The 26307-nt window shown below is 44.9% G+C and overlaps 1 protein-coding gene across 4 annotated transcripts in view; it reads right to left on the bottom strand.

The window, feature by feature from the left end:
- The window catches only part of LOC146180269 (uncharacterized), a 73025-nt gene extending 47389 nt beyond the window's left edge, over positions 1–25636 (bottom strand). Inside the window, exons 1-2 of one of the 4 annotated variants that reach the window (XM_084579482.1) lie at positions 25289–25636; positions 11734–11895 (exon numbers count right to left, since the gene is read on the bottom strand). In XM_084579482.1, coding sequence (XP_084435608.1) covers positions 11734–11895; positions 25289–25467 — 341 coding nt within the window. In that variant the 5' untranslated portion in view covers positions 25468–25636. The other 3 variants (XM_084579484.1, XM_084579481.1, XM_084579483.1) reach the window with 3 other exon arrangements.
- Positions 25637–26307: the final 671 nt, after the last annotated feature.

The following is a 26307-nucleotide window of genomic DNA, read 5'->3' as shown; positions in this document are numbered from 1 at the left end:
AATGCACTGTCACAGCTGAAGATAGGGCTGCCTACAGTTTGCATACATACATATTCATAAATTTGCATATTCGCGCACATAAATTTTTCGAACAGTAGAACAGAATCCTCTCACATGAAGCTTCATTATCTTTCTTTTTGCTTTCATGATGCTTTAGGGGAACCTTGAATTTCACACCTAACAGAAAAACTGTGCCTTCCTCAGCTGCAACAACTGTCGGCACCTCAGGTTATTCTTCATCCAGAGCTTAATTCAGATCCGCAGCGATTGTGATAAAGTATAATGTGGATTGCTTATAAAACAGAAGTTACTTGTAGCTTTGAAATGCAGTTTTTACTGAAGCCTACAAATAGAAATGTGATCACTGCAGTCAATGACAAACTCAGTATTTAGGCGAGATCCACTTATGAGCAATGCATAGTACCATCGTGCTACCAAGGTCAAGAAACATTTCTCTTAAAGACCAGCTTTTGTCATGCTATAAATTAAGCTCTTTAGTTCTCAAAACAATAAATTCTAACAACCTTCAAGCACCGACACACCTTTGACAGCAGTCCAAAATTCAAAACATGTTAAACGCCTGCAGTATTTACAAAACAAAACGGAAAAATGTGCTAACAGATGAAGGACAGGAAAAAAGAGGACACAAAACTGCGCTGACTAACAACTTTTGTTCCAAAAACAGCTGAACTGCGCCTTATGTACAGCAAAAAAATAACGAGGGATCGATGCGCATCCACCCAACAAAGGCTATAACTAGCTTATCAATGGCAACCAAGAAGAGACGCTGCCAGAAAGCGAACCGATGGACAACGGAAGCAGAACAAACACACCAAAAAACAAAACAAAAGCAAAAACCACAGAGGGATATATAAAACACGTGTAAAAGATGTAGGTGAAAGGCCAACAACCAACCCGGCTAAAGGAAGACAAAGAAAGAACAAACCGAGAAAGCATTAAAAACTGCAGCAACGCGGCAGAGTGAAGGAACAGTCAAGAGGCACCGTGACTAAAATCATCAATTAGCATCATCATCATCATCATCATCGGCCAGACTATACCCACAGTAGGGCGAAGGCAATGTTTATAGACCCTTTTCTGTTCCGCATCTCCTCAGCGCGGGAGCAGGCGGCCCGCCACTGCTCCCGCCACCGCGGCGCTAGTGTCGACCTTTGCTTCAGGCAAGAGCGTCATCTGCTACAGAAGCACCGCGCTCCACTCTGCTTTCCGAACTGCTCTGAAGCGTTGCTCGCGCTCTGTGGCGTCATTATCGCGCTTTATAGGTTTATGGACTTGAGTGCCGTGACAGGACGATTGCTGGTTACGAAAAGAATGGGCGTCTGCGATAATAGGTGACTGCAGAGCAGTCACCTTTTTTGCGTGTGCATTTCGCCATTTGGTTTTAATGCCTGCATACGTATACATGTGCGTATAAGTGCAAACAATGACAGGTACTACCGCATGCTCCAACACTTAACAGTGACTCAATCTGCCAGTCGCATTAGATGTTAAGTGATAGGTTAAGGAAATTAAGAAGAAGAAATGGGCATGGGCAGGACATATAGTGCGAAGAGAGGATAACCGATGGTCACTTAGGGTAACAAACTGGATTCCAAGGGAAGGAAAGCGTAGCAGGGGGCGGCAGAAAGTTAGGTGGGCGGATGAGGTTAAGAAGTTCGCAGGGGTCAAGTGGATGCAGCTAGCACAGAACCGGGTTAATTGGAGAAATATGGGAAAGGCCTTTGCCCTGCAGTGGGTATAGTCAGGCTGATGATGATGATGATGACGATAGGTTATGCAAGTACTCCGGTAGAAAATTCGCCAGCGTAGTAGTTGTAGTCCGCACTGCACTTCGGAAATAATAGGGGGCCTGAGTAAAAGAAATCATACCGTAGTAATCCTTATAGTTCTAGTGATTGATGACCGATTGGTTTGTGACAGATGATAGCGAGTTAACGAAATCACTGAAGCTAGCTGAACGAGGAATAAAAAAATATGAAAAAAGGGGGTTAAATGGTGTCAGGATCTCAGAATGGAAGCCAATGCTCTATGATGCTAATTGAGTAAATTTTAGAGTGTGCAATTCATCAATTAAATAATTGAAATAGTTAAAAAATGAAAATGCATTAAGAGATGTACTGCTCAGAATGGAAGGAGAATGTTAGCAGATGCTAAGTATCGGTGAGTAAAAATTGTAAAAATAAAAAAATGAAACATGACAAGCATTGTCTGTATGTGCAAAACGCTATAGCGAAGCATCAGTGTCACCCTTATTTTTAGATTTTCCGACGTGATCTAGGTAGGTTGCCTTGGAAGCGAGTGCGTGCTCGCTGTGCTCACTCCTTTTTCATCGCGTTCCGTACAAATTAACTAGGGGTGTGCGAATATTCGAAATTTTCGAATATCGAATCGAATATCATAATATTCGATTCGTTAAACGAATCAAATAGTGGAAATTGAGAATTATTCGAAACTGTTCGAATATCTTCGCAAATTTTCGAATAATTTTCGAATACTTTTCGAATAACTGGCACGAATTAACGTCTCAATTACCTCCGACCATTCTCGCGAAGGCAGCGTCAGCTCCGAGCAGGCACAGCTTGCTGCCGCAATAAACCTACGCGAGAAGCAGAGATCACCGTTTAGGGAGCCTACATGCTTCAGCGTGGCCGCAACACGGTCCATTCGCATGGAAACATTCTTAAAGATTGGACATATCACGAATCGCGGAGGCAACTTCTCGTAGTCGTGTCATAGTTCACACGTCTCTAATCTGCCGAGAAGTAACGCTACATGTTTATTCTCTAAAAATTTCATTCACTTTCATCATCAATAGTTGAGGTTAAGTTTATTATGTGAGTGGCGCATCACATGAGAGTTGCATGAATGTTGTCAGCTCATGCTCATACAACTCTCCACTATATATCTCAGGTCGCCTAGCGCCAGTTGTAATCGCCTAGCGCCAGCTAGAGGGGAGCACGCGAGCTAATTGAGAAAGAATGAAAGCAACGAAAGTCACTGAAAAGAAGAGGAAGATGAGGAGATCACGCGCTCGGTGATAACTAGTTCGAAGAGCCAACAGCAGGGGAAGCGCAACTCTATGGCCTCGGGTTACTCGGACGCAAGTCGGACGAAAGCGTCGCTCAGCCATTCGTAATCTCTGATATATTGTATCATGCAATCTAGTTCACTAAATAAACTCGTTCAAACGTAATTGTTGTAGATAAAAACAACCAGCAACTGACAATGTGCGTAGAGATTAATAGTTGCGCCCCCTAGAGGAGATCAGCGTTTTCCCGTCAGATCTATTACTCCACGAGTTATAGCGCTCTACCGCAGCGCTATAACAGCGCTATAACGAATAGTAGAGCGCTCTATAGCGCTCTACTATTCGATTCGTATTCGATTCGCTGCTTTCACTATTCGATTAGTATTCGATTCGCTTTTTAGCTACATTATTCGTATTCGATTCGATAGCAAGAGTGCACTATTTGTATTCGATTCGGTTTGGAAAAAGTACTATTCGCACACCCCTAAAATTAATGTTTTCATAATCATTATGGTTTTGAGCAATAGCAGACACGCCACCAGGAAAAATTTTTGTGAGGCGCACATGTGAAGCCTCTGACAGTTGATGCCATCTGAACCCGAGGCTTGAGGCGATTAAAGGACTGCCTAATAAAGGAATGACACACCTCCTGTTATTGAGATATATTTTAACCTGACAGGTCTTGTATATTTTCATAATAGCCTTTGGCGCTTTCTTCGCCCCTTTCCCAAGTTGTTTAATTTGTTTCTGTTTTCTCTGCTGGCTAAAACGGCACGAATTAGCCAGCCTCTTCAAATTACGGCTGCGAAGCGCACTTTTTTCATGGGTTAATGTAGTGCACATTATGTTTTCTGAACCATTCTTTTCAAAAGCTTTACACCCCTTTTATCGTTAAAAAGAAATTTGTCCTGTTTGTAGCAGACAGACCCTCCGCTGTTAAAGGTCCAACGAGCCTTGGATAGTTTTCAAAACGTGCACAATCGTATCTACATCTTTTAGCGAAATGGTTGTCAGATCCATATGGTCAACGTCGACATCAGTTGTCCGAGGTTAGATATTCTGTAACTAATGATCATCTCCGCGGACTGCGCCACCAGCTTTTAGTAATATGCCTGCATGAAAAAAAAAATCAGCCTATGATCAATGCACATTTTCATCCACAGCTGCCGATCTCTATGTAACCATAAAGCGCAAATTTTTTTCTCATTCAGTTGATTAAATTTCACTCGTCTGATTTGCTCGGTATCTTTTGCACATCGCTTTACATTGTGTCACTGAGTGCAACTTTGGTGGCTCTTAGTTTTAGATTTTTGCCGTTCCTGATGTAGACAAATGTATGATTAGGCCATATGCTAGGAAATGTATGACGCCAGAGGGACCGTGCCGGTAGCTAAATTTTGATCACTTCTTCGGTGAATGCATGTTTGTAGAGTGTAGGAATATAACCTCTTCCCAGAACTGTGTGTTGCACACGCTTCATGTTGTTCGCAACAATTTGGCTCTCCAGGGTACCGTTGTCTCCCAGTTGCATGACAAACGGCCATTTGGCGGCGGAGAGAACTGTCTCTTCTCCCAGTTACGCCGGTGCCTGCTGAAATATTATGGCTCAAAACGCATTATAATATGTTTCCTCAGTCCTTACACATTCTGAGAAAGATAACTGAAAGTCGCCACCTACCCTCTGAATGATTATTTTCAAACTTTTGCGCTCGATAAATGTCCGGCAGAGCGTGGTTCTTGTAAATCGATTAATAATTCATGGCCAATGCCGGCGCCCACATTGAACTGCAGGGTAACATGTGCAGTACAGCTGAGGATTTGCAGACACTAATACAGAAAAACAAGATATTTGTCTGAAAAAAAAAAAAGAAGCAAAAACACTAAATTAGTGCATGCCTGCTACCGCAGCATCGGCCGCGCTGCCGTATCGGCGTGTAGTCGGTGTGGAGCAAACTTCGACCGCAGCGCCATTTCAGTGCCTAGGCGCAAAGCGCGGCCGCTTTTGGAGGCGCAGTTTCAGAACTAAAAAGGATCTATGAATGATTGGCGAAGGCCTCTCTCATATTTATCCAATTAATATCGTCCTGTGCTAACCACATCCACTTGACTTCTGCGAACTTTTTAAACTCATCCTCCAAAAAAACAGCGCGAACAAACCGGGACGAAAAGAAGAAACCACAGGAACAAGTGCTGTTCCTGTGGTTTCTTCTTTTCATCCCCGTTTGTTCGCGCTGTTTTTTTGGATAATGTATCACCAACTCACCCGCTTAACTATTTTGTTAAACTCATCCACCCAACCAACTTTCTGCCGCCCCTTGCTACGCTTTCCTTTCCTTGGGATCCAGTTTGTTACACTAAGCGACCATCGGTTATCCTCTCTTCGCATTACATGTCCTATCCATGCCCATTTCTTCTTCTTCATTTCCACTACAATGTCAGTAACTTGAGTTATTTCTCTGACCCACTCTGCACACTTCCTATCTTTTAAGATTATGCCTACCATTTTGCATTCCATAGCTCTCTGCATTGTCCTCAACTTAAGTAGAACCCTTTTTGTAAGCTTCCATGCACTTGTTATATATTTTCCTCTTTAGTGATACCGGTAAGCTGCTAGTCATAATCTGCAAGTACCTACCAAATGAGCTCCATCCCAATTTTATTCTTGTTATTTCCTTTTCATGGTCCGGATCTGCGGTTACTACCTGTCCTAAGTAGACATATTCGTCTACTACTTCCAGTGCTTTGCTACCTAACGTAAACTGCTGTTCCTTCCCGAGGCTGCTGAACATTATCTATAGTCTTGTGCATATTGATTTTCAGGCTTACCTTTCTACTGTCACCGTCTAGGTCACCAATTATTCTTTGCAGTTCATCTCCTGAGTTAGTTAGCAAGGCAATGTCATCAGCAAATCGCACATTACTGAGGTAGTCTCCATCTACTCTTATCTCTAACTGCTCCCATTCTAAGTCTCTGAATACTTCTTCTAAGCAAGCTGTGAACAGTACTGGGGAGATCGTGTCTCTTTGCCTAACACCTTCGTTTTGTTACTTTCTTTATGCAGAACTACGATTGCTGTGCAGCCATTGTATATATCTTCCAGCACTTCCACGTACGGCTCGTCTACACCCTGATTTCACAATGCCTGCATCACGGCCTAAAATACTGGCGGAGAAATAGGCACTAAGACCAGTCAAAGGTAAAAAAATTAATGAATGAAAAGCCAACAACCAACGCAGCTAAAAGAAAGATAAAAAGCTCGACACAATGAAGACACTAAAACAAACACCATAGCGACAGCTATGGGGCAAGTGAACAGAACACCGCAGATAAAACCGTGACAAGGAAAAAAGGAAGCTGAAATTAATGAAGGGTAAAAAATACGTCAGTGACCATCGAGAACACACAGAGAACATGAGCAAACCCTAAGGACAAAGGCAATTAAAGACCCAAAAAATATGTTGGCAGAAACTAAGACGTACGAGAGCACAAGAGGGGAGCGTACAATGAGGCAGCAATTCATTACGGACAAGCAAAAGGATGTGTAAGGATCAATGCAAGGCGGAGAGGAAAGACAGCTTTTTCTAGCAGGGCAACTGAGGGTGCACTAACACATTCATTGTTTTGCTTGTTGATAGCGGCAGCTTCTATAATTTCTTGGGTTTGTCAATATTTGTGCTTGGCCAGAATTTCTGTTTACACGAAGCTTGGTGAGAGGTGACGGCAGGGACTGCAGTCCCGACAGTGAGTAGCCAGATTGCCAGACATTCGTCATTAGCATTGCCTTTGCGCTCTAGTAGCCTCTTGTTTAAGCACCTACCTGTCTGGTCAATATACTTTTGCCGCAAGGTAATGGGTAATGCTGCCTGTACTCACCTATGGGGCTGAAACGTGGAGGCTAACCAAGAGAGTTCTACTTAAATTGAGGACAACCCAGAGGGCTATGGAACGAAAAATGGTAGGGTAACATTAAGAGATAGAAAGCGTGCAGAGTGGGTCAGGGAAATAACTCAAGTTACCGACATTCTAGTGGAAGTTAAGAAGAAGAAATGGACATGGGCAGGACATGTAGTGTGAAGAGAGGATAACCGATGGTCGCTGAGGGTAACAAACTGGATTCCAAGGGAAGGAAAGCGTAGCAGGGGGCGGCAGAAAGTTAGGTGGGCGGATGAGATTAAAAAGTTCGCAGGGGTCACGTGGATGCAGCTAGCACAGAACCGGGTTAAGTGGAGAAATATGGGAGAGGCCTTCGCCCTGCAGTGGGTATAATCAGGCTGATGATGATGAATGGGATTGAATAAACGACATCCGAAGAACATGACACAGATGGACCCTGGTTCTTTGTAGCGCATTCTGGAATTTTCTCGCCGGAACCATTAACCTGCTTACAAAGTCTAGAGAGGCGTAAGGGGGTGAAGAAGACAACCTCTACTCCTGCCTTTTTTCCTATTCTTTTAAGATTATGTGAAATTTGGTGGATGTAAGGTATAACAGTCAGCTTTTTGTTGCGAACTCAGTCACTCCTAGGGGATCGGTTATTTTCTTGCACAACTCTAGCGCCAGAGCCAGCAAGCCACCCTTGTCTTCTGAGTCGACACATCCCAAATTAGTAAAAAGAAATATAATCCAGGCCATCTTCCACAACGCTTTATGCAAATCCTGTGAGCATTGTCTAGGGCGGAGCTTTGTCAACATAGCACAAATATTACTAAAATTTGGGTACCCAGCCTTACTACTGTCTTTAGTGGCAGAAAAAATGCTAAGAGTTAATAACCAATCCCCTAGGAATGACTGGGTTCACAACAAAAAGCTGGCGATTATAACCTACATCCACCAAATTTCACATAATCTTAAAAGAATAGGAAAAAAAGGCAGGAGTAGAAGTTGTCTTCTCTGCCCCCTTATGCCTCTCTAGACTTTGTAAGCACGTTAATGATTCCGGCGAGAAAATTCCAAAATGCGCTACAAAGCATCGTGATCCGTTCGTGGCATGTTCTTCGGGCGTCGTTTATTCGTATATTATTCGCCGTATATTACCTTGCGGGAAAAAGTATATTGGCCAGATCGGCAGATGCTTAAATAAGAGGCTACTAGAGCACAAAGGCAATGCTAATGACAAAAGGCCTGGCAATCTGGCTACTCTTTGTCGGGAGTGCAGTTCCTACCGTCGCCTCTCACCGAACTTCATGCAAACAGAAATTCTGGCCAAGCAAAAAAATTGACAAACCCGAGAAATCATAGAAGCTGCCGCTATCAACAAGCAAAACGATGAATGTGTTAGCACACCGTCAGTTACCCTGCTAGAAAAAGAGCTGTCATTCCTCTCCGCCTTGCATTGATCCTTACACATTCTTTTGCTTGCCCGTAATGAATTGCTGCCTCATTGTACGCTCCCCTCTTGTGCTCTCGTACGTCTTAGTTTCTGCCAACATATTTTTTGGGTCTTTAATTGCCTTTGTCCTTAGGGTTTGCTCCTGTTCTCTGTGTGTTCTCGATGGTCACTGACGTGTTTTTTACCCTTCATTAATTTCAGCATCCTTTTTTCCTTGTCATGGTTTTATCTGCGGTGTTCTGTTCACTTACCGCATAGCTGTCGTTATGGTGTTTGTTTAAGTATCCTCATTGTGTCAAACTTTTTGTCATTCTTTTAGCCGCGTTGGTTGTTGGCTTTTCATTCATTCATTTTTTTTACTTTTTACTGGTCTTAGTGCCTATTTCCCCGCCAGTATTTCAATTGCGGTGCCTCATGACCGTTCTTTCACACTGCCGCGTTGCTGCAGTTTTTAATGTTTTCTCAGTTTGTTCTTTCTTTGTCTTCTTTTAGCTGTGTTGGTTGTAGGCTTTTCATTCATTCATTTTTTTACTTTTTACTAGCCTTAGTGCCTATTTCCCCGCCAGTATTTTAACTGCGGTGCCTCATGACCATTCTTTCACACTGCCGCGTTGCTGCAGTTTTTAATAATTTCTCAGTTTGTTCTTTCTTTGTCTTCTTTTAGCCGGGTTGGTTGTTGGCCTTTCATCTACATATTTTACACGCATTTTATATACGCCCCGTGGTTTCTGCTTTTTCTTTTGGTGTGTTTTTTCCTGCTTCTTTTATCCATCTGTTCACTTTCAGGCAGCGCCTGAAAGCTGGTTATGGATAAGCTGGTTATGGATAAGCTGGTTATGGATTTTGTTAGGCGGATGCCGCGACTAGCTGTTTGAGATGAGTGCATGCGCATCAATCCCTCGTTCTTCTGGTTGTATATAAGGCGCGGTTCAACTTGTTTCCGGAATATAGGTCGTTAGTCAGTGCAGTTGTGTGTCCTCTTTTTTCTTGTCCTTCGTCTGCTAGCACTGTTTTCCATTACGATCTACCAACTCGCCCAGCAACATACATTGCTCAAGTGTAATTACAAAAGAAAAATTGTACACTTCACAGTGTACCTCACACGGCCGGTTCCAACTCCCCAGACAGCCTGTACTCCACATCTAAAGAGTGCTGGCTTCATTTTCAAAAATGAAAGCTAATGTAGATAGTACAAGGCTGGAGTGGGCACACGTCTACATAGAAAACAGTATTTATTCATAAATCTCAATAAAAATCTGGCTTGTTTGGTTTGTGCACTCACCAACATCAGCTAGTCAAGACTGACTCTACTAAGGCCTCACATTCTACTGGTGTTCACTGCGACACTTGCAAGAACCTTTGGTGTATATGGTTAAGAATGCCGATTTGAGAGAGATAAACACCAACCAGTTTTTTTCATCCAGTGGGCAAGTTGCAGCTTGGTTTTGGAAGCCCTTCTATAGTTGACCACTGTGTCAATGACAAGTTATGGGTGTAGGAAGAGGAAAAAGTCCCAGGAAAGCAGGTAGAATTCTTTGTATCGATTGACTCAGCCATTTAGTACATCTAGTGTCATGGTACATTCAGCATACGTGAGGAAATGTTAATTGATTCCTCAGAACCCTCCCCACTTCCACACCCATGGTGTGAACAATGTTCCTTGTTTAAAAAGCATGTTTAAAAAAGCTAGGCAGTAATCGCCTCATCTTGATGAAGAAACTGAGTAAGATTAGAAACATCATGTTTTCCTGGTTTTTGCATGCATTTCCTTTTTTTTTAAAAAAATTATTACCAGTCCTGCACATTACATGCCCTGCCCATGACTCCTTTTCAATTTCAGCTAAAATATTCTCAACTCACATATGTTCTCTAATTCACACTGCTTTCTTTCTAGGTGTGGGAGGCGCACAGAGAAATAAATCAGTTCTTCTTGCCACCCCTAGCCACTTTGCCCAAGAGTGGCCCACAGATCCACCCCCGTTTCTTTCCATTTCCTAATGTTACATGTGAAAATTCCGCTTCCACTGGGCACTGTTCTGCTCTCAGCCTCACTGCTAGCATCCTTGTCGAACCCCACAGACCAGATCTACGACACACGATACATCAGTTTACATTTTCCTTTTTTGTGTAATGTATCATGGCAAACCAACGGTTTGTTAGGATAGAGGAAAGAACTTGTAAGGAAGCATAGCAGGGAAAGGCAAAAAGTCAGGTAGGGTGACGAGGCCGGGAAACTTGTGTGGAGGGCAGGCAGAGCTTGCACAGATCAAGAAAAATGGGAAGTCAGTCTGAGAAGAATCTGTGCTGCAGTGAACGTAGCCAGGCTAGCTACAACAATGACAGCAATGACCAGGAGCATATGGGCATAGATGGGGGAGGGGGTTCGGAGTCACAATACTGTCCGAAATTTTCTGAGCGCTGCATCCCTCCCTCACTTAGGTATTTTTTTTTTTTTTTTTTAGCGAGAGCTACATTGGCTGCAAAGTCGCATTTTCATTGTGGCGGTGGCAGAGCCGTGGTCGCATCACTCCTACACCACATCTGGCGAGCTACATCAGTGGTGTAGTACTAATGACTGATGGCTAACTAGTCACTAACCAGTGCTAATTAATGAATAACTAGTCACTAACCAGTACTAGCTAGTGAATAATTAGTCATGACTAAATAGTCATGAGTAATGACAATGACAGGCTATGACGTCATCACATGGTGACGTCATCACGACATCACATCTGGTCATGTCTAATAACCAAAAGTGATGTCATCATGACGTCACATCTGACTATGACGTAACCAGGCGATTCACGCATATATGAAGTTGACTCTGCCGAACGTTCAATCCAGGCGTCCGTGCGGCACCATTCATTTGCGCTTCCTCGAACGCTGAACTACACAGCATATAGAAGCAGAGTCAGTGCAGCAGGCATCAGCGGTGTTTCAAATTGTTTTACAGGAAAGAAAAGGCGCGGTATCTGTCACAATTCTCCACGGACACATTAACCCAGTTGTAAAGAAAAAGAGGAAGGTGGGAGTCAAAGAGGTCCCGTAGTGGAGGGCTTCAGACCAATCGCGCCTCATCGCACTTTAGTGGTCCAAAGTGCCCTCATGGCATAAATAAAACTGTCTCTCATTGCTAAACATGAATGACCACAAGTTCAGTCAGGGAAACGTACCTCACGCTACTTATATCTTGGCATAGCTGAGCTAAGCCACTGCCAATTTTTTTATCATCCATTTCTTTCGACCGACGGCATATAACACCACCAAAAAATCATTTCTGGCTATGCCACTGACAATGGCAAATGAATTTTTCACCATAAATAAATGGACGAAATAACCGGAGTGTACACATACCTAAGACCACGCACATAGCTAGTGCTCCACTTGCCGTATTCACAGTAGGTCATGCGTTCGGTGTCAGTAGACTTGGATGTCTTGAACTTGACACTCTCGCATGTCTTCAACTCCCACATGCAGTTCTCTTTTAGCCAGTTGTTGGCACGCTGCACCAGCACCCTGCATGGCCAAAATTCCATATTAAGTTTTATCATTTGAGGCAGATAAACAGATAAAAACGAACAAGATAGATTGCTTGTTTGTGGCAATGACTCTGCTCCTCAAATTCAAAGATTAGAACTGATACAAATAAAAACAATAAAGTAACCCTGATTTGTGGTACCTGCAGTACATTTCTGCAGAAACATGCAGAAAGACAAAAATAAATAAAACAAAACAGATCTTTACTTCCCGCACCAGAACAGGATTTGGCCACCTTGGTGTAGTAATTGGCCATAACCTCCTATGAACAGAAGGTTGTGGCCAATGAATACTCCTATGAATACTCTAACAAACTCCCAGCCCTCAATCCCCAGTGGCTGTGAAGCAACTGATCACGGCAGCAGTCAGACCTGCAATGCAACAAAGGGTGCTAAGAATCTGTGCTGTTAGAGGGACTAGAGGGTATGAAATGGGATGATAGGGTTTAGTGAGGTTAGAAGGCCAAAGGGCGGACATGTTTAGTGTTATCAAGGTTTACCGGAGAGACGAGAACTAATAGTAGGTTTCCTTGTCAATAAGGATATAGCTGGTAATATAGATGAATTCTATATATTAGTAATGAAAGGGTGGCAGGCATCATAATTAGGCCTAATAAGCGGTATAAACGGAAGGTTGTACAGGCCTATGCACTTACATGTAGTTATGATGACCAGGCAGTTGAAAGCTTCTACGAAGATGTAGAATCGGGAATGCGAAAAGTAAAAACGCAATATACTGTACAAATGGGCGACTTCAATGCAAGGTAGGGAAAAAGCAGGCAGGAGACCAGGCAGTAGGTGGGAGTTACTAGTTGAGTTTGCAGAGCGCAATAACTTAAGAATCATGAATACCTTCTTCAGCAAACGAATCGGAAATGGACATGAAAAAGTCCTAAAGGGGAGACTAAAAATGAAATTGACTTCATACTGTGTTCAACCCCCGCCATTATGCAAGATGTAGAGGTAATCTGGAAAGTGCGATGCAGTGACCACAGGATGGCGAGGTCCCGAATTAGCCTAAATCTGAAGGAACTCAGCAGATTAGTAAGAAAGCAGTCCATCAACGAATTAGCAGTGAGGTGGAGGGCGGAAGAGTTTAGGATCTCGCTACAGAATAGATATTTAGCACTAACCGAGGAGGGATGGCGACATTATCCTATAAGCAATGAACAATAATTTCAGAGATATTATTACTGAGTGCGTAGTAGAAGTAGGCGGTCGGATAGTTAGAGAAGATACCAGGAAGATGTCTAAGGAGACGAAAGATTTGATTAAGAAATGCCAAAGTATGAAAGCTTCCAACCCAACAGACCAGATAGAACTGACCGAAATATCAAAGCTAATCAATGAGCGTAAAGTAGCCAACATAATAAAGTATAGAAGCGTGATTTGCTGGGTGAGTTGGTACTTGTTCAAAAGAAAAAAAGCCAGTGAAAAAGGATGCAGGACCAGCAGGAGACACACACTGTGGCCGGACTTACAGCTGTTTATTATCAGCTCAACCGCATATTTAAAGCCACATTCTTTGCGCAAGTGCACAAACAGTTGCATGTATCACAGTCCGGACGTCAATGCAAACCAGATAAAAAAATGTCACTCATTTTCTCTTTTCCATGATAATAACAGACGAAACACTCATACAATCATGTTCGTTCTTTTATATTAAAAACGCTTCACGCAATTCCTGCTCGTACCTGAACTTCCCGCGTCCAATGACAGTAGTCTTGTGAAATAACGCTGAGCAGTTCTAGCACTCTCTTACATGTATGGCCAGGTTGCTCCTTGTGCCAGAATGCAACGTCCTGCCATGTTCTCTTAGGCGCTCGTTCAAGCGCTGCCCCATCTGCCCTATTTAAAGTTTTCCGCGGGAGGTAGGAATAGAATACACTACCCTCACAGCACACTTTGTGAACTGTGTTTGGTGCTTTGTTTTGCAGGCAGGCTCTTGCTGAGAGCCGGAGATGCGGATACACAGATAGATAATATGGGGAAAACTGGGCACGCTTTAAAGAATGGGGGCACCCTTAATGCTGTCAAGAGGAAATTTAGCAGAGGCAAATATCAGATGTATACTTTAAAGGACACGGTGGGCAATGTCACCACTAATTTAAACAAGATGGTCAAAGTAGCCGAGGAGTTCTATACTGATATCTACTGCAGCCGAAGTAGTGAGGAAAATAATGAGATTGGCAGTAGTGAAAAGCAGTCAGACATTCCGCCAGTGACGAAGGACAAGGTTAAGAAAGCTTTAGAAACTATGAAAAGAGGGAAAGCAACTGGGGAGGATCAGGTAACTAAAGATTTGCTGAAGGACGGGGGAGATATTGTGCTAGGAAAACTGGCCACCCTGTATATGCAATGCCTGGTGTCATCGACGGTACTGGAATCATGGAAGAACGCTAACATTATCAAATTCATGAGAAAGTAAGGGGGCGCTAAGGACTTGAAAAATTACAGACCAATCAGCTTACTGTCTGTTACGCATAAGGTATTTACCAAGGTAATCGCTAACAGAATCAGGACAATCATAGACTTCAATCAAGCAAAAGGTCAAGCAGGTTTTCGGAAATGGTACTCTACTATCGATTATATCCATACCATCAACCAGGTGATAGAAAAATGCTCGGAATATAACTAGCCCTTATAACTAGCCCTTATACATAGAATTCATTGATTACGAAAAAGCATTTGACTCAGTAGAAACCTCAGCAGTCATGCAGGCATTGCGAAATTAGGGTGTGCACGAGCCGTATGTGAAATTACTGAAAGATATCTATAGTGACTGCACAACAACCATAGTCCTGCATAAAGAATGTAACAAAATCCCCATAAAGAAAGGCGTTAGGCAAGGAGACACAATCTCCCCAGTACTATTCACAGCTTGCTTAGAGGAAGTATTGAGAGGCTTAGAATGGGAGCAGTTAGGGATAAGGGTAGATGGAGAATACCTCAGTAATGTGCGATTCGCTGATGACATTGCCCTGCTAAGTAACTCAGGGGATAAACTGCAAAGAATGATTGATGGCCTAGACAGTAATAGCAGGAAGGTAGGCTTGAAAGTCAATATCATATTGTGAAAGAAGGCTAGGTTGAGACGGCAAGGTCGTGACGGCAAGGTCAGCGATGCCTTGTCTAGCGTTTTAATCCGGTGACAAAACCCAGGCACGTGCCGGAGCCGGTGCCGCGGGACGATGATAATGGTATGTACAAATGAAAGAGGAAGATCATGGCATGTACAAATTAAAGAACATCCACGGAAGGCTCACACAATCTGCCCGGGGGGTCGGAAGCGGCCAGCCTGGCCGCTCCTACCTAACCGATGCATCGCGGCGCACAAACGGTTTCAGGCGAGGCACATGAACAATTTCAGTTCCACGGTGGCGTCGATCAGCTGGAGGATCAAAAGGCGTCACTTTGTAGTTCATTGGAGAAGTTTGGCTTATGACCTCATAGGGACCTACATAGCGGTGGTGGAATTTGTCACTAAGGCCAGGGCTGCGCAATGGTGTGTAAAGCAGTACTTCGTCACCAGGACGAAAAGAGACCACTCGATGTGTAGAATCATAGCGAGTTTTGCGGGCTTCCTGGCACGCTGCCGTGTTGAGGCGGGCAAGATGACGGCATCTGGCCACACGAGATAAAAAATGGGTAGGTACTGATGTGGAGTAGTCGGGCGTAGAAAAGAAGGAAGCGTCGAGAATTGTAGTGGGAGGACGGCCGTAAACAAGGAAAAATGGAGAGTAACCGGTAGTTCGCTGTACTGCTGTATTATAGGCGAATGTGACGAATGGTAGAATAGTGTCCCAATTTCGATGATCTGGTGTGATGTACATTGATATCATGTCCGACAAGGTGCGATGAAATCGCTCAGTCAGACCGTTAGTCTGGGGATGGTAGCTTGAGGTTGTCTTATGAAGGGTGGATGAGGCGTGAAGAACTTCGGCAACGACTTTCGAGGTTGTCTTATGAAGGGTGGATGAGGCGTGAAGAACTTCGGCAACGACTTTCGATAAGAAGGCTGTACCGCGGTCACTTAGGAGCACTCGAGGAGCGCCATGACGCAATACAATTGATCGCAAAAAGAAATTTGCTACTTCTTCAGCGGAACCAGTCGGTACAGGTGCTGTCTCAGCGTAGCGTGTGAGGTGGTCGACAGCTGTTATAATCCAATGGTTACCCCCACAGGAGAGAGGTAGGGGACCATATAAGTCGATGCCGACTACGTCGAATGGCGTGGTGGGACAAGGAAGAGGTTGTAGAAGGCCAGCGGGCAAAGAAGTCAGCCGTTTGCGACGTTGGCACAGAGGGCAGGATGCGACGTATTTGGCAACGGTGGAAGATAAGCCAGGCCAAAAGAATCGTTTTCTCACGCGGTCGTAGGTTTTGTCAAAACCAAGGTGACCTGCAGTAGCGTCATCGTGGAGAGCCGCCAGTATACGTGGGCGAAGCACACGCGGCGACTGGGATCCAGCGAGTTCCATCAGGACAATACACGTAGCGGAGTAAGATGCCATCTTCGAGCTTGAAATTGCGAAGCTGTCGGCGAAGCCTAGCATTGGGAGGGCCCGAAGCGCCGATAAGGCGGTCGATGATAGGACGGCAGTAGGCATCGGCTAATTGCTGTGAGCGGAGAGCATGCTTGTTCTCAGAGTCGTCAAAACAAACGGTTGTGATATAAGTCAGGCAAAGAGATGGTCGGCTCTGGTCAGAGGTGGAAATGAATTGGGAAGAAAAGCAGCAAGTGGGTTCCGTAAGGGGACAGCGAGAGAGAGCATCGGCGTCTTGGTGTTGGCGACCAGATTTATAAGTGACGTCGAAATGGTATTCTTGCAGGCGTAGAATCCAGCGGCCAAGTCGGCCTGTCAAATTTTTGAGTGAAGACAACCAGCAAAGAGCATGGTAGTCGGTCACAACTGTGAAGTGCCGACCGTATAGGTAAGGGCGAAATTTTTGGACTGCCCAGACGACAGCAAGACACTCCTGCTCGGTAATGGTGTAGTTTTTCTCAGCTGGAGTGAGAGTCCGACTGGCAAAGGCAATCACTTTCTCACGCGATGTTGCATCCCACTGCAGAAGTACAGCGCCAAGACCGTGACCACTGGCATCGGTGTGCAGGATAGTTGGAGCGCTGTCACTGAAGTGGCCAAGAACAGGATCTGATGTGAGGGCGTGCTTGAGGTCATTAAAAGCAGTTTTGCACTGCTCAGTCCACACGAAAGGGCTGCGTGCTTTTAGTAGCTCATGAAGTGGTGCAGCAGTAGTTGCAAAATGCCTTATAAAACGCCGGAAATAGGACGCGAGGCCGAGGAAACTGCGCAAATCTGTAGTCCGTTGTGGACGAGCAAAGTTCAAGACCGCGATTATTTTTTCAGGATCTGGGCGAATGCCGTCATGGCTGACCAGATGTCCCAATATTCTAATTTCCTTCTGTGCAAAGTGGCACTTCTTGGTGTTGAGCTGAAGGCCTGCCGAAGCGAGATAGGTGAGGACTTCATTCAGGCGCGTGAGATGGTCATTAAAGGTTGCCGAAAAGATAACAATGTCGTCCAAGTAACACAAACAGGTTCTCCATTTTAGGCCATGAAGTACAATGTCGATCATTCTTTCAAATGTCGCTGGTGCGTTACGAAGTCCGAAAGGCATAACATTAAATTCGTAAAGGCCATCGGGTGTTGCGAAAGCGGTTTTTTCTTTGTCATCCTCGTGCATAGGTATTTGCCAATAACCTGAGCGAAGGTCCAAGGTCGAGAAATATTCGGAGCCTTGGAGGGAGTCAAGGGCGTCATCAATTCGCAGGATCGGATATACATCTTTGCGGGTAATTTTGTTGAGTGCGCGGTAATCAACACAAAAGCGTACCGAGCCGTCCTTTTTTTTAACTAGCACTACTGGGGAGGACCATTGGCTTGTTGAAGGACGAATTATATTGCGATGGAGCATGTCATTTACATTTTCTTCAATTACTTTTCGTTCAGAGAGGGAAACCCGATAAGGCCGTCGGCGAATGATAGAGTTACCTTCAGTAATGATGCGATGGTGCGCAACACTAGTCCGTCCCAGAGGTGTGGAAGTGGCACCAAAAATGGCTTGGTGGTGTCGAAGCAATGTCAGCAGTTCTTGGCGTTGGTTCGGCGGGAGTTTAGGGTTAATAGTCTTTGCGAGAACAGAAAGAGAGACGTCTGACGAAACACGTTGCTGAGGCGGAGGGGCGGTGAGCACCATCAGGGAAAAAGGTTGAACATCCACCATACAATTCAGAGAAGTTCTTTTTGGGAGCACAAGGGATTCACGTGAAGTGTTAGTGGCCACTACTGTCGCAGAGCCGTTGTGGAACCGGACAAGACTTGACGGGAAGGCGATGCCGCGTGGAAGATGACTATATGATGGTGCAATGAGTACGTCCCCGTCAGTGATGTGGTCAGAAACAACAGTAAGCAGTTTTTCGCACTGAGGAGGCAAAACAGTATCAGCGGCGGCAACGAGGGGATGATGTCGTTCAGAAAAGTCAGATGAAAAATCGCTGTCTGTCATATGGATAACACGGTCACCACAAGAAATTAACGCTGAAGCGGTTGACAAAAAAATCCCATCCGAAAATCTTGAGATGCGCACAAGGTGAGAGCACAGCACACTGCACATGATGGCGGATGCCGTCGATAACAACTCGTACGGTGCACTTCGCTGAAGGGCGCAAAGGGACGTCATTGGCTACACGGAGTTCAGGCCCATCATATGGGGTTGTCACTTTTCGCAAACGGTAGCACAAATCAGCGTGAATGACAGAAATTGCAGCCCCTGTATCAATCAAAGCTTCAACCGGTAAACCTTCAGCGATAACAGCAATCACGTTATACGGGCGATCGGGAGGACTTTTAGTAAGTTCGCAGAGTGCAGTTTGACCTCCGGAAACTGCAACACTTAGTTTTTCGGATGGCGGACAGGGAGAACAGTTGCAGGGCGGAGAGGGGAAACTGAGCGGCGGTATGGGGATGTGGACCGGCATCGGGATACATGGTTCCCACGAGGCTCAGAGGAAGATACTGGAGGTGGGGAGGATCGTCGAGGTGGGCTTGGAATAGACCGGCGTTGATAATGTGAGATTGAAGGCATGTCGCATTCGAAGGTGTCGTAACCACGGCGCTCGTTCTGAAGGCGGCGACAACAGAAGCGGGATATATGGCCTCTAATACCACAGTAATAGCAGACTGGTCGGGGGGGGACGCCAAGGTGCGTAATTGGGTTGTGTAGGTTGAGCCATCGCCATTGCATTGACGTGGTTATATGTTGGTGCTGGTTGGGGCGGGGGAACCAAAGAAGGGGGGGATGCAGCGACGTGCGCGTAGGTCGGCGCTGGGCGGATTGCAGAAGGTTCGGATGTCATAGGGCGGCTGATGGTAGCTAACTCTTCTTTAATCATATTGCGGAGAATGGCGTCATTAGGAGGTGCGGAAGAATGATCGCAGCCATGTCGACAGAAAGGATTGAGGGCTTGAAGCTCCTCGCGGATGATTGCTCGAATCATTGCCCGCAGATCAAGGTCAGCAGAGGTCGGACCAGTTGCGAAGCCGGGCTGTAATCGAGAGGACTGCAGCTGGTCGAGGCGTTGACAGGTCGTAATAATTGAGTCAACACTTGAAGGATTCTGGGCAACTAAGGTGTGATATGCCATAGCATTGATCCCTTTTAAGACGTGGTGCACACGTTCATGCCATAGCATTGATCCCTTTTAAGACGTGGTGCACACGTTCAGGTTCCGTCATGGTGGGACTAATGCACCGACAAAGTGCAAGAACAGCCTCTATGTAAGACGCATATGATTCATCGGGACCTTGAAGGCGGGAAGCGAGCTTGTTTCTCACGATCTCAGTCCGAACTGCCGGGTCAGCGAAGTATTGGCGGAATTGCTGTTTGAAAGTGGTCCAGTTAGTGGTGTGGGGTTCGCGATTAATGAACCAGTTTCTGGCGACCTCAATTAGATAGAACGAAACGTTGAGAAATTTTAAAGCATCGTCCCACCGGGTATAGGCACTGTAGCGTTCATATGTGTCAAGCCAGTCATCCACGTCTTTGTCACGACGACCAGCGAACAGCGGTGGGTCGCGTTGACGTGTGGGCAGAGTCGGAGGCATCGGTGCAGCTCAGGTAGAGGGTCCGGCCGGGTCGGGATTGCTCTCGGTGGACATGATTATGGTGGTAGTTGCCAAACGGCGACCGGAACGTAGCTCCAGCGAGAGGCAGCAAGGGGATCGAATTCGACCTCCACCACTTGTGAAAGAAGGCTCGGTTGAGACGGCAAGGTCGTGACGGCAAGGTCAGCGATGCCTTGTCTAGCGTTTTAATCCGGTGACAAAACCCAGGCGCGTGCCGGAGCCGGTGCCGCGGGATGAAGATCATGGCATGTACAAATTAAAGAACATCCACGGAAGGCTCACAATATCAACAGCCTCGGGAAGGAACAGCAGTTCGCAATAGGCAGCGAAGCACTGGAAGTGGTAGGCAGATATGTCTACTTAGGACAGGTAATAACCGCAGATCCAAACTATGAAAGGGATGTTAATAGGAGAATAAGTTTGGGATGGAGTGGATTTGGCAAGTATTCACAGTCTATGACTAGCAGCTTACCTGTATCGCTCAAGAGGAAAGTATACAACAGCTGTATCTTACCTGCATTCACTTGTGGGGCTTAAATGTGGAGGCCGATGAAGAGGGTTCTACTTAAGTTGAGGACAACACAGAGAGCTTTAGAACGAAAAATGGTAGGTGTAACATTAGTATATATGAAGTGTGCAGGGAGGGTCAGAGAAATAATTCGAGTTGGCATTCTAGTGGACATCAAGAAGAAGAAATGGGCGTGGGCAGGGCATGGAGTGCGTAGAGAAGACAACCGATAGTCGCTTAAAGTAAGAAATTGAATTCCAAGGGAACAAAAGCATAGCAGGGGGCATTAGGTAGGCAGATGAGGTTAAGAAGTTCGCAGGGGTCAAGTGGATGCAGCTAGCACAGAACCGGGTTAATTGGAGGAATATGGGAGAGGCCTTCGCCCAGCAGTGGATATAGTCTGGCTGATGCTGATGATGATCTTTACCAAGTATTGGAGAGACATCATCAAATTTTTAATTATTAAATTCATGGTGATGCATAGTTAATCTTAGGTTCCTTTCATTTGCAAAGTTCTATAGAATGGTCACATCTGTAGTTTGAATGCTTCTCAAAACTTACAGCCACATCCTCTTCTTTTTTTAACTATATTGCTGTCCATTGCCTTGTTTTAATAAGATTGTCTTCCTTGTGCATATGAGTTTTCTTAATTGTTACATGTCCCAGCCAGCCCTGTAGCATGAATCGATGCAAAGAGTAAAATTTTCTACCTAACAGCACTGAATGCAAGCAACAGAAAGTAACTTTCATAACATGAAAGCTGAAAAGAAGTTCTCATTAGAGCCAGCTTGAAATTCTGTAGAATTAAAGAAGTGGCTTGTCGAAGCTTTTAATTTTATTTAGCTTGATTTTGGTGGCAGACAGTCAACGACTTTTGTGAACACTGTGAAGGCAGCAGCATGTGAAATGACACTTAGAATAAGTATAATTCTACAAGACCGAGCACATATGTTGGTATAATTTCTGATGCATATCATATCCTAATGAAACATCCCCAATGCAGCATTGTTGTTAACTGCCAATCCAACAGTAACGCCTGTCCTGTCTATATCTGTGTCGTTCTTGTCTTTATTGGAGCCATGTATTCAAGAAACAACTAATGTTCTCGCATTATATAGTAGCTACTTAGCCCTCAGCATGTTGCCATTTCCATTGATTTTATTCACTGAAATGCCCCCAAAGCTTCATATAATGAAAAAAAAAAAAAAAGAGAGAAAAATAAATGCACAAAGAAAATACAACAGCAGTTATGACTCTCAGCTCTTTATCGAATGTCAATGCTGATGGTAAGCTTGCACAGCATTTACCAGCTTGCCGAGCTAGTTGCACTGCTTACCCCGAACAGCTCTATGCTAAAATATATTATAACGAGAGAACAGGAGTAAGCATAGGGAAGGAACTATTTAAAATCGATCATCTGTAAGACAGCCTCCAAATAAGGAATGCAATTCAGTACAAATAACAAATGCACAACACACAATTACACAAGAAAAAACATAAGCAAATCTAGTAAGCAGTGTACAAAATGAAGCCACCCTGGGCTCTGATTCGTTCAAACTTTACTTGAACTGAAGCTCTCATCCCATCAGTATTATACCTCTGTCACACGAACACTCCTGATCTTCATTGAACTCGATCTGCATTGGGGCGTCCAAGAAGGATTGAAGCGCGCTGCACGGCCATTTTGAAAATTGAAAAAAAATATACAGGAAATGGGCTTCGGGCGAAAAGCTACAACGATAGCTTGAGAGATGCCCGAGGCCCAGTAATGGCAGAGCAACAGGACGTGTGACATTAAGGTGAAGATATGCATATATAACATGAAAATTATGAAGCACAGAAAGAGCCCATATGTATACAAATGAAACAGCAAGTTAAAAACCAGCCCAGTAAATTAACGGCCCACAATAATGTAACAGTATGAAGTGACTATATTCTTGTAATAATGTTTAAAGGCCCACTGTCCACCCTCCAGTCGAAAATATTTTCTTCCCCGGTGACTGTGAGACTTCGCCCCTGGAACGCAAGGCCGCAAAATGTTTTTGAAAAGAGTAACTAATAACGCAGTTACAGCCACCGCAATCACCCGATTCTATCCTGCCTCTCTCCTTCCGTTCCCTCGCAAAGGTTTTTCACTCTCCTGCCCGAGGTCGTCTAGCCTCCGCAATACAAATTCCCCTTCCTCCTCCGCGTTTGGCGGGAGGTGGGGCGTGGCTCTCCGCGAGCGCAAAAAAAAAAAAAAAACGATCGAGGGAGCGCGCGCCGCTGGATTCAGTGTGGCCGTGGCGAGGGAAAAGCGCGCTGCGAGCGGTAGACACCCATCCTTCTCCCGTCAGTCAGCGAGGCGGACCAATGGACGTCGTTCCCGGTACGTACGTCATTATCGGGGCCCGTCGGGCCAGCGCAGGAAGCGGTGAAGCTGGCTTCTCAAAGGAGAGCATGAGGGAGCTTTGAATTGTATTTTCGATGCTTTGCGGCGCGCGTGTCGCTGTAGAATTTTGCACAGACTATCTCCGGTACCTGATCGAAACACTGGGCTCCTTTTCTTAAAAGGGCCTTCCCTGGACAGTGGACCTTTAAGGCAAGGAACGGAAAGTAAAGAGATACAGTGCGGAATTGATAAAATATAGCTTAAAGTCCTTAATTGAGGCGGTAAAGATGTTTGGGTTGTGTATGCTATAATGATTTAATATGCATGGTAAAGTAAAACGAAGGCTCTGGTTACCGTATAACTTCCTCGTTCGAGGAACGTCCCATATTTCTTTACTTCTGGTGTGAATGAATGACCACTGAGAAGTTTTGTGTACGCTGGGTGACGTCAAAGGCGGCGATGCCCCCTCTCGAATGTGCTTGAGAACTCGAGAGCAATTGAGGGAGCGGCTTCGAGCCAAGCAGGCTCAGGCTTGATTGCCTTTGAAAGTTGCCATGTGACAACCTCGATCTGCATTGAGTTGAGTGCAGATTGAGTTCAATGAGAATTGAAAGTGTTCGTATGACAGAGAGGTTCCAATTAATATGAAAAAGCTTGAATTAAGGAGAGAGAGAGAAACATATATGGGATCACAGGCACCCAGATGTGAATGTCGGGCTAGCTGATGAGCCAGCTCATTTCCTGTGATCCCTGCATGGCCAGGGACCCACTGTATAGTGACTGACGATGGAGCCAAGGAATGTAAGGCGTGGTGTAGTTCTGTTGTTAGGTCAGAAGGAATTAGCTGGTGCTGCAGCATGCCACCATGGAGTCGGAGTAAATTGTGTACGAAGAAGTGCAGGAAGCCCAGAGAAGGACATGATGGCATGAATGATAAACACAATCTCTAAAGTAGCGATGGGGGGAGAATTACTGTATGGGCCGCATGTATGAAAGGAAGGGTCCGTCTGCAAGGAGGTGAAGATTACATATGCCGCCGAACCAGTGTCCGATATGGTGGCGTTTGTGTATGCTACGGTCTGTGTGGATAAGGGAGGACTGCAGTGAGCTGCCTGCGCTTCCCTGAAACCCTTATTCATAGCAGGGGCCATATAGGGCAGGGACGAGGTAGAGGGCGAAGCGCATGCTGGTGGGAAGGGTGAATTAAGGATGATTGCACACATATATATGTATGCAAGGTCACCAGAAATTTTGCTGGCATGTTAACTAGCAATGAGCGACAGAAGGTTGTTCCATTCACTGATAGTGTTAGGTATGAATTATCGCACATATAAAGGTATGAATGTCACATTCATGCAGTTTCAGTGTTTTACTTATAACATGCATGTCTTCAAATTCTTACACTTTTCAATGAATATTGTATTCATTGTTACCTGCATGAACTCCTTATATATGTATGCTGTCATATATATCTTGAATGCTTAATGACATTGACAGTCATATAGAAATGCATATAAACATGGGAACAAGAGCATCCATGAGTTGCAGCAGCAGGTGGCACGTTGCTTGTATGTTTTCGACATTCTAAGCGGTATAGTCTGCTTAATCTTTCGCTGTGGCGTATGTACATTTCACAGAATGTGCTCAACGGCTGCATGCACTTCAACTTAACTGCAGACTAGCAGCTCTTCGTATATATATATATATATATATATATATATATATATATATATATATATATATATATATATATATATATATATATATATATATATATATATTCACGTATGTTAACAGAATCTGAAATGCGCGCGCGCATATTCAATTAACTGTTCTGCGCATCAGAATGGGCAGTAGCGCAGCTGCGCAAGCCCGCAAGCTCCGCGCGCACGAGCTCTTAATTTGTTTTGACTCGACTTAGAAAGTACAGCTGCCCACGGCAATTAATTGCTAACATTAATCAACTGAGAAACAACAAAGGCCGCGGCCTCACGACAGCTCAAGGAAGTTTCCATTGCTTTGGCGACCTCTAGTTAAAAAACCAGTTGATACGCGTAGAAACAAGCTGCACGGACATCAATCAAACATCTTGATGCACGCGCTTGATTTCTATTTGCAACTGCTATGAATTACCAATAACACTGTAGTAAATATTATGTACTTACTTGGTTGGCCGCACTGGTTTATGAACAAATATTGACGCACAAACAATATGGCATAGCTAAACACAGGTCTCAACTACAAACGCAGATATGCGCCCTTCGATTTCGCTCGGCGCGTTGCGAAACAACACGATCGCATAGCGCTAGCTAGTGTGCATAAAAGCGATTGCGGAGCGCTTCACCTAAATGGCTCGAACGTCGGCAAGTTGGAGACAGCACCCGGATTGATGCAGCACGGCAAAAAGTCCACAAAAGTGAGTGTCTCATCCAAATACGCGACTTGCTGGCGATGAGACGACGGTAAAGACGAGAGATCTGAGCATTCCACAAGTGTACTGATATTAGTGTCTGCTCTTCTCATTGCCAAGCTCCGACCCTATAATGACAGTGACTATTGACGAACGACACGCAACAGCATCCACTGCCGAGTCATACAGCACTCGTGACATGCCACACGTGCCACACCACGAAAACACCAACAAAACGTTGATTTGTTAAACGTGACTTGGATATTACAAGCCGGATTCTCGCGCGGTTGGTTCCGACAGGTCACGTGCCGTGACGTGATGGAGAAGCGGGTATTTTTGACTTCATTGAGACAGTGCCGATGTCTCGACCGAATTTCTCGATGGTGTGTACTCACTGCGGAAACTGTCGTGAAACTCATCTGCCAAGAAGTGTGTGAGAAGTAGTGTGGCGCTTACGCCAAGGCTTTCGCCAAACCAAGGATGGCATAATGGCAAAGTATTCACATTCCCGATTTTTTATCGCAATACCATCAACTGGCGCCTCGCGTTGTTTCAGGTGCACCCGCCTGTTTTTTTTTTAATAACCATATTTACACCGGCGACGCTTCGCCTATTAAAGCAATTATATAAATGATCCATCACACAACCTGTACTGGGGGCACATCGATGGCACATGTGCAACTCCACAAGGATATCCTGCACATCATTTTCACTTGCAACATGCAGATGTGGAACTGTACCTTCCCGGGGGCTTTGTCTGCTTCATATAGTCGTTTGCTCTGGTGTGTGGTTCTTGACAATCCCACTAAAGGTTGACAACCTGGCCGTGACCAGAATTAATCGACGGTCCAAAAGATATATAGCCCTAAATTTCACAACTCTGTACACAAGTGCTAACACTTTCTTTTCCAATTCAGAATAAATGCTTTCCGCTGAAGGTATTGTCGATGAAG

The sequence above is a fragment of the Amblyomma maculatum genome, chromosome 9 (genome assembly GCF_055883805.1).
Source record: "Amblyomma maculatum isolate TAMU_Amacu chromosome 9, ASM5588380v1, whole genome shotgun sequence".
Classification (NCBI taxonomy): domain Eukaryota; kingdom Metazoa; phylum Arthropoda; class Arachnida; order Ixodida; family Ixodidae; genus Amblyomma; species Amblyomma maculatum.
The sequence above is the reverse complement of the archived record's forward strand: the minus strand, read 5'-3'. Positions and strand labels throughout refer to the sequence as shown.